At 46.6% G+C, this 9,285-nt stretch overlaps 1 protein-coding gene across 1 annotated transcript in view; it reads right to left on the reverse strand.

The window, feature by feature from the left end:
• TLCD2 (TLC domain containing 2) overlaps positions 1–688 on the reverse strand; it is a 61,362-nt gene extending 60,674 nt beyond the window's left edge. The window contains exon 1 of the mRNA XM_088453849.1: positions 295–688. Within this exon, the coding sequence (XP_088309975.1) occupies positions 295–479 (185 nt within the window). The 5' untranslated portion in view covers positions 480–688. The remainder of the gene's footprint in view (positions 1–294) is intronic.
• Positions 689–9,285: the final 8,597 nt, after the last annotated feature.

A 9,285-nucleotide genomic window follows, 5' to 3' on the forward strand; every position in this document is an offset into this window, starting at 1 on the left:
TGATACCTGCAGCTGGCAGACCCAATGCCCATCTCTCACCCCAGCAATGCCCATCTCTCACTCCAGCTCCCGGTGAGCAGGCTGTGGCAGACCCAATGCCCGTCTGTCATCCCAACAATGCCCATCTCTCACCCCAGCAATGCCCAGCTCCCGGTGAGCAGGCTGTGGCAGACCCAATGCCCGTCTGTCATCCCAGCAATGCCCATCTCTCACCCCAGCAATGCCCAGCTCCCGGTGAGCAGGCTGTGGCAGACCCAATGCCCGTCTGTCACCCCAGCAATGCCCATCTCTCACCCCAGCAATGCCCAGCTCCCGGTGAGCAGACTGTGGATAAACGACGTCCAGATGTTCCTCCATTTCCAGGGGTTACGGAGTGCGGAGCTCGGAGCGGGGATCAGTCCCTGAAGTTCTCCGTTCAGGAGGCGAAAGCCGGCAAAGGAGACTCCGGTGATGAGAACCCCGGTGTCCAGCAGCTCCATGGGAAGAGAAGCCGCAGAAGGAAGCTGGAGGAGAAGCCCCGGTGATGAGAAAGCAGTGCAGGGCACACTGATGGGCGCGGACGGGCGGGCAGTGTGTAAGTGCACAGCTGCCACCTCACAGTGACCGGGAGCTCTCTCTCTCTCTCTCTCTCTCTCTCTCTCTCTGTACAGAACACGATAACTGACTCCTCCACGTTCTCTTTTCGAACCTTGTGTAACTTTCCTGATGGAACTACCAACAAACACCCCGGTCCGCGCCCTGTGATTGGCCGTGCCTCTCTCACCCCCTCCCCTCCGCCTGTCTCATCCCCATGGTGACATCCCCCTCCCGAACTGGGAGCGCCCCTATTGAGGCTCTCTTCTTCGGTCATTGCACTCCTCCCAGCCTTCCCCATAGTCTCATACAGTAACAGCCTTTATTATCTCTTCCCCGCCGTGGACAGATGTCGTTCTGTCACCTCGGCCAAGTTATTATGCACTGTACAGAAATCGGCGATAAGATATAGCATCTTGTGTAACGTGGGGAATCGTTACACAATGTGGTCACGTGGCGGGAGCGCGCCAATCCGGTACTCACTGTTTTATAACGTTATGTTGTATAAGGAGCGTGTAAGGTGACGTTGTGACATTAGAGCAATGATGATGCACATGATACTTCATCTGTGATTGACTTTATGTTCTGCACGTTACTTTAATACCTTTGGACAAACACCAGTAAATCAGATATTTCCCAACGCCTAAGCAGCACCTTTTCCTGTCCTAGGATACCCTACACTAGGGTCCAGACACAGCCTGTGGTACACTGGTGACTATCATCTTAAAATAAATACCAGGGACACTTTGCTTGTGTGGGTAGTACTACCAGGTAGAGGTGCCTATCTGGCTTGGTGCATCTGAGTTTATCACAACCATGCACTACTATCCATCTTGGTAAATTGCAAAATCCTATGTTCACATGTTAACCGAACTTTATTATAATGTTTGGGAGTATTTTTTGCACTTCACATGCTCCTCTTCCAAAACAGCCCAAAAATAAGGAATAAACATGGTGTCAATTTAATTTGGAGCAAGTGGCTCAATATACCGTTACAATGGCGTATAAATGCCACCAACAGCACATCAACTCACCATCTGCCCTCTCAGACTTGCAGATTTTTGTACACAGCCCTATGCGTATACGAGCACTCATTCGCCTGGTGAGCGCCTCGCAGCTGACTAAATCAACCAATAGATGGATTAGAATCATTTTATGAATAATAAAAGGTAATTCTGAAAAAAATATTTTAGTGTAGCTTATAGATTGGCTAACGCCATCTGCAATAATTCCTCATTTGCCAAGCTTAGATATTTGCAGCCTGTTAAACAAGGCTCAGACATAAATGCTAGGGTGACTACTGCTGCGATTGTTAAGACGAGACCGCAGCAAGTATCTCCGTTATCCACTCCAGCTCCCCCTTCATAAATGGCCCGATACTCTAAATTTCAGCATTCGTTTTCAAAGTATTGACTAATTCCTAGTTTAATAAATAGGCCACAAAGTATGCTAACTCATTAAGGGGCCTACTCATTGTCTGGGGCTGATAGGCCTACAATAATTAAGAATTCACCTGCCGGATGTTCTTGCAATGGATACCAGAGCAAATTAATATCGCTCCAGTGCTGGGACAGCTCCACTGAAAGCAGCCTCCCCATGACATGAACTCGTTGCTAATTAGCAGCGGAATTTTACACTGCCGGGACCTACCAGGCATTGTTTATGTGCACGCGTGACCTGACTTCAGCATGCGCACTGCTGCAAAGGACACAGGTGAGGAAGGTTACCTTTTAACGGTATGCAGTCGGGAAGCAGGCGGACCTAATCCCGACAACCGGCTTCCCGACTGTCATATCCCGGGTCTAAAGACAGGCGTCGATATCCTGACGCCTGTCATTAGACATACGCCGGGAGGCCGACGCCCGGAATACCAATTGAAGGGACGCCGAGCACGGATAGCCGCTGGGGGGGGAGGGTTAGGTTTAGGGTTTCTGGGGGGGACTTAAGCTGGCCACACATCTAAAGATTGTCTGTCCAACCAGCCAACTAGTTGATTGGTTGGAATGAAAATCTGGTAAGGAATACAATCAGCAAATTGCTCCCAAACGCTGAAAATGGACAAAAACTGTTGTTTGAACAAATAGTTTAGATCAAACATTTAACAAACTTGTCTGACCGACCATTTTCATCTGTTTTCTGGCATTTAGGAGCACATTGCTGATCATCAGTTACTCCCATACGTTTTCATTCCAACCAATCAACAAGTTGGCTGGTTGGTTGTAAGTTGGTCTAGTGTGTGGCCAGCTTTAGCATTAGGGAACCCCCCCTGGAGGTTAGTTTTAGGCTAGGAGAAGGGGGGGTTAGCATTAGGCACCCCCGGGGGGAACTTAGGGTTAGGCACCCACCGGGGGGACTTAGGTTTAGGCACTTAGAGGGGGGATTAGGGTTAGGCACCCCAAAGGGAGGGTTAGGGGGTATAAATAGGTTAGTATATACTTACCTTTGACCTCCTCTGCCGGGCTGCCACTGTCGGGATTCCAACCGCCGGGTTGTTTCCACAGGGTAACTCCAAAAACTGTAGAGTATGTCGCTGATGTCACACTCCAGAAGCAGTCCAGCTTCATTGCTTTTAGACATGTCATTTATAGCGGAGTTTTTGGTTACAAATTAGGCGTTATTCGATGGAACATCTAGTGAATTATATGCCTTTTACTGTGGAGTGGGCAATTTTTTTAATTATTCATAGTCAGAGGGTCAACTGTTTAATGTGTTCCAGATGGATTGGTTGCAAACGACTTTAGATAAAGAGAAGTTAGCTTCAAAATTTCTTTGATTCTTGGGAGAACTATGTACCCACTCTTCCAGTAGACTTTCAATTACGGATTAGGGACTTTCAAAAATACGGAATGGTATGAGACTAGAATTCTGCTCGGGGATCCCCCCATAGTACTTTATAGTACTTGATAAGCACACTTCTTGAGATACTGCGTCTCATGTGGATTTCGGATACCTCCTATCTCTTGTAAAAGGGATCTGCTGTTTTCTGTTTAAAAACATATACTAATATCAACTGATTGCCCAATGTGTGTTTGCAACATGTAAACAAGGTGTATTCATGTTGTTAAAGATTATTTATGCTACTACTGTACAAGCAATTGCAGATATGGAATTGTTTATCGATTTATATGGTTCAAATCTGCATTGGTATTTTGGATGCATGTAATGTGATGTGATGCTTCAATAAAAATATATTTAAAAAAAAACAACTAATTTTTGATTGTCAGCAACAGAAAGTGGGGGAGACATGTCATGTCACATCTCACATATACCTGCAACATGCAATTCCCATGTTTATTCACTTTAATCATATTAAGGGGCATATGTATCAAGGCTTGATGTGAGATAAAATTGTGAGATATATATGACACCAACCAATCAGCTTCTAACTTACATTTTGCAGGCTGTGTTTAAGAAATGATAGTTTGGAGCTGATTGGTTTGTGATATATATTTCAGAATTTTATCTCACATCAAGATTTGATACATATGCCCCTAAATCTAGAATATCTGACATAGTTTTGTGCTAGTAAATGTGCAGCCACAACATTTGTTTGCAATAAGTGTTTCCATACATTCTGCTCCAGATGGCCAAAACATGTTAGTGCAAATTTTTATTTCCGATCCCCAAGGGGATACTGGGCCTGATTCAGAAAGGATTGCAACTGCTAATATGCACGCAATCATCCGATTATTGCGTTCTGCGCATGCGTAGGCATCGCAGAGCGCGTGCACAAAATAGCCACTGTGATCGCAGAGACTACGCATACCCATCGCAGAGTGATTGACAGGAAGTGCTCTTTATGGGTAGTGACGGGGGGGGTAGGCAAAACGCAGGCGTGCCAGTGCATTTGAACGCCGTTGCATGGGGCATGCATAAATTATCCACTGCGATGCCATATGCAGCTTACGCAGAGTGCTCATAACGTGCATTGAGGTTAGCAATTCCTGAGTAAGGTCAGAACTTGTGCAAGAGTGCGTGAGGCTGCGATGGTACTCGATGTTACCGATGGCTTTGCCTTTTTACTAAACATTACGGATGTGTTTAAGGTAAGGTTGGAATCCCTGTGTAGTTCTGCAACAGCATAGCGATCGCAGTGGATTAGACATTCGCAGTCAGACTGCATGCGTAATCGCAGTTACGATCCGCAATGAATCAGGCCCACTGTCAACTAAATCGTGTCATTTTTATTCATGTGTAAACATAGCTGCAAAAGGGAGCATTATTGCTCTTTATTCTGTGTGAGTAACCTGCACAAAACTCTCATTGTCACTTCCCGAGGAATTCTCCAAAAAGAAGCCCGTAGGTGGCGTTGTCTATCAGGTCCAAGCTCCAGAAGTTTTGCTTGGTGCATATGGGGAATGTGGTTAAACAGGGAATGGTGTCTCTGCTGTGCGACTGCGTTGAGTGAGTGACAGACTCGCACAGCTGACAGCTTGCCTGAGGGCCAAGGCTAAACAGTTAGCAGGCAAGCAAGTCCAGTGCAGTAACTGGGAATATATAAGTGACATGGACACATTGTACCTAGGGCCTGATTCAGACCCGGTTGCTAAGCTGTGAACGCTCGCTAGGGGTGATTATCGCACATCTGCGCATTCGTCAAAGTACGCATGCGCGAACCAGTCACTGCGGCCAGGAATCGTGTGCTCGTAGTACACAGACTGGCCGCTACTTTGAGTGACAGATAGCGCCGTTTGTGTGTGGTGACGGGAAGGTGCTTGTGAACGGGGGAGTGGATGTGTGAACGCTGGCGTGTCTGAGCATCAAAACTGAGTTTAATGGGTGTGCATAATTAGCAAAGTAGCGTAATTGAACACACCACTTGGTTGTATTTTAGCTTGAACTGATCGCAGTGCTTGCAGTGGGGTAGGCATAGGCAAACGCAGGGGGGGTTTCTGGCTGCCTGGAAACCCACCTCCCCAGCCCACACCATGAAAACAATAGAAATAGTTATATAATAGAATTTTACTAGTGCTGCATGTTCTTCTCAGTATCACAAATGAAGTAATTAGCACCACCTGTTGATCTTTTAACATGTTATAAATAATCTGTGCACCAACTAGAAGATCTGGAAAACATGCACTGTTAGAGATGCACTGCTATAAAGCCCAATATGTACATACTGTACGTCCAGGGCAGTGCTAGGTTCTTCTGCTGCTCCTCCAGGCTCCTGGACTTGTTCCAATAGTCTGGAATAGTGCCCACATCTAAAATAAATACATTCAGCTCAGACAGGATAGCCTACTGCCACATCTAATGGCTTACTGTGATCACTGGTCCTGTATATGATGGAATTATGACACACAGTACACTTTGTATGATGCTTATTAAAGCTGGTTAAGTACTAATTCTGACCTCTTCATGGACTGGCCACATTCGCTCTAAAATCAAGCATTTGGAAACCCCCCTCTAGAAATCCTGCATTTGCCATTGGTACGGGCTATCTCAAGTGCTGCGTGCAGCTCCGGTGTGTCTCGATGTTAACCGATTAATCAGACACTTCCTGGAGATGACGTGTGCTAAGAGAAAAAGGTGGGCGGCTTTATACTCCTGCGTACGCTTACTGCCGTCGTCCTCTAAGACATAGAGGGCGTCCTTAAGCCAGACAGTGCGATCGCGGGATTTGCATACCCGTCCCCTTTTGGCAGCGAGCGAGCGCAGCTTAGAGACCGGGTCTGAATCAGGCCCCTAGTGTCCATGCAATCCAGTGCCCCCCCCATGAGCCCACCCCTAAATAAAATAATTAATAAGAGGCTCCCATATTTATTAATATTTAAATTAGGGATGTGCAGGCTCGGATAGGTTCGAGTTTGCACGTGGAGTTCGGATTTTTCCCTCCAAAAAAACGGAACTCAGAACGAGGCAAAACGTCATCTTACATGGACGAACATCATCATTCCTGGACAAAAGACCAGGAATGATGATGTTCGTCCATGTAAGATGACGTTTTGCCTCGTTCTGAGTTCCGTTTTTTTGGAGGGAAAAATCCGAACTCCACGTGCAAACTCGAACCTATCCGAGCCTGCACATCCCTAATTTAAATATATGCTAGTTACAGAAACTAGTAATGAGTGACTCATATGAGTCTATAGGCCTAGGGCATATTTAGTAAATCTCCCGAAAACAGACATTTTCAGAGGATCCCGCAAAATCTAAGTATCCCATAAATGTAACAAAGAGAAACCGCAGCAGATATCTCTGATATCTGGCGTGGTCCCTCCATTTTCAACCGCAAAAGCATCCCACATTGATTTCTATGAGGGCTTCTATGCAAATCAGATTTACCAAGCTCCAGAATGGTTGACCCCACCAACTAACGCCATCTAAAGATGCCTTTAGCCCATAGCAGCCCATGGGCTACTTTTTTGAAAAATGTACCGTAGAGGCCAGGCAAACGCAGTATGGAGTTTACATGCAAATGTTGAATTTGGAAGCAAAGTGATAGCGATAGTCATGATTTGCTAAGAAAAGTTACCTCCATTTTTGCAAAAAAAATATTTTTGACCCATCGGGGAGGGGGGGGGGGTTCTGGGTTCTCAGAAATCCCCCCTGTGTGTACCACTGTAATCAGTTATCAGTATAGTCTCACCTCAGTCAGATTGGTCTGGAAGGTGATGTATTTCTTTATAGCTCTTTATCATAACAATTTTTCATATATATCAGTAGGCAAACCACACCCTGCAACACTTTTTGCACACCCATTTTATCTGTTGCATACGCTGGTAGAAAGCCGGGTCACTTGCTTTTGGTTCCCCCCCAGGCTGAAAGTTGCCAGCCAACCCCTGCCTCTGTAGGTGTCCTGTGGTACCTTGCACTCTTTGTCATGTTCCTCAAACCATTCCTGAACAAGTTTTGTAGTGTGGCAGTGTGCATTATCCTTCTGCAAGAGGCCACTGCCATCAGGGAATACCGTTGCCATGGTTTGCAATGTGTGCCATGGTAGGTGGCAAGTGTCGTCAAAGCAACATCCACATGAATGCCAGGACCCAAGGTTTCCCAGTAAAACATTGCCCAGACCATCACACTGCCTCTGTATTAGTGCATCTGCATCCTGGTGCCATTCCTTCCCCAGGTAAACAATGCACATGCACCCGGCTATTTATTATTATTATTATTATTATCCTTTATTTATAGCACCACAAGTGTTACGCAGCAGCTTACAAAGTACATAGACAGATAAGTGAACAAGAAACCAGTGACTTACAGGCCATTCACATGTTGTCAAAAAAAGGTGATTCATCAGATCAGGCCACCTTGTTCCATTACTCTATTGTCCAGTTCTCGCGCTCACATGCCCATTGTAGGCGCGTTCAGCGGTGGACAGCGGTCAGTATGGGCATTCTGACTGGTCTAGTCTATGGCTACGCCGCCCCATACGCAGTAAGCTAGGATGCACTGTGTGTTCTGACAAATTTATATCATAACTAGCATTAACTTTGTCAGTAATTTGTGCTACAGTATTATTTATTTATTAACAGTTTCTTATATAGCATAGCACGTTGCGCTTTACAATTGATTAATAGAAGAAAACTGGGTAGTAACAGACAGACATAAAGTTAAGAGGGCCCTGCTTGCAAGCTTAGTAGCTCTTCTGTGAAATCGGACGAGGCTAGCCTTCCCTCCCCACGCACAACAATGAGCCTTGGGCTCCCATTACCCTGTCTCTGGATCACTGGCTGTCCTTCCTTGGACGTCGTTCACAGACATATTGTCTGTACACACTGGCCGATGGGGGCACGATATATTGGCCGATCAATTGATCGGCCAATATATCGGCCAGTGGGCCTGATTCAGACCCAGTCGCGAGCACTGAGTGCTCGCAACCGGGTCGATGGTGACCCACAGCACATGCGCACGACGGAGCCGGCTCGCGACGGGTCTCGCACCAAAGGGGGCGAGCTGTCGATGTTGAGTGACAGCTCGCCCCCTTTGGTGGGCGGGCCGGGGGGGTGGCTGCCCAAACGGAGGCGTTGCCATGAGAACGCCTGCCGTTTGGGGGCGGCCCCACTGACATCACAAGTGATGTCAGTGGAGAACTTCCAGCTCTGTTAGAGCCGAAAGCTCTCTGGGGCTTGCGATGAACAAGACCTACCACAAGGGTCTCGTCGCAAGCCTGATGGTCGCGATGGTCTTGACCATCGTGTCCATCATCATGGCCGCTCGCTATAGCTGTGGGTGGTCACCCACAGCTATGCGAGCGGCCGAAAGGCCGCTCCAAAAATAAAAAAGCCCGGCCCTGATTCAGAGCGAGCGCTCTGTCAGTGCGAGAGGCTCTGAATCAGGCCCTGTGTGTACCCAGCATAACTCTCTCGATGAACCTTGAAATGTGAACGGCGACTCTTTGAGTGTTGAAAGCTGGATCCAAGTGCTTAGAAAGTGTGACAGGAGGTCCTGAGATTAGCTTTTGCATCTAGCCATGACCTGACCTTTCTGGTCTGCATTTTCAGGTGATTCCAGTTTGATTCTAAGGGGCCTATGTATTAATGAATGAGAACTGACCATTTGCTCCCAAACACTGGAAAACAGACAACGTTTGACAAATTGGTTAAACCCATTTTCATACATTTTCCAGTGTTTGGCAGCAAATAGTCGATTGTCATTTGCTCCCATAAATAACCAAAAAAAGAAAGGTAATACAAACTGAAATGGACATATCACCAAAATGTGCATATAGGCCTGGTCATCAATAATGATGTTTAAAGTATAGATGTCATT

Source organism: Taudactylus pleione, unplaced genomic scaffold, assembly GCF_031769625.1.
Source record: "Taudactylus pleione unplaced genomic scaffold, aTauple2 ptg000040l, whole genome shotgun sequence".
Classification (NCBI taxonomy): Eukaryota; Metazoa; Chordata; class Amphibia; order Anura; family Myobatrachidae; genus Taudactylus; species Taudactylus pleione.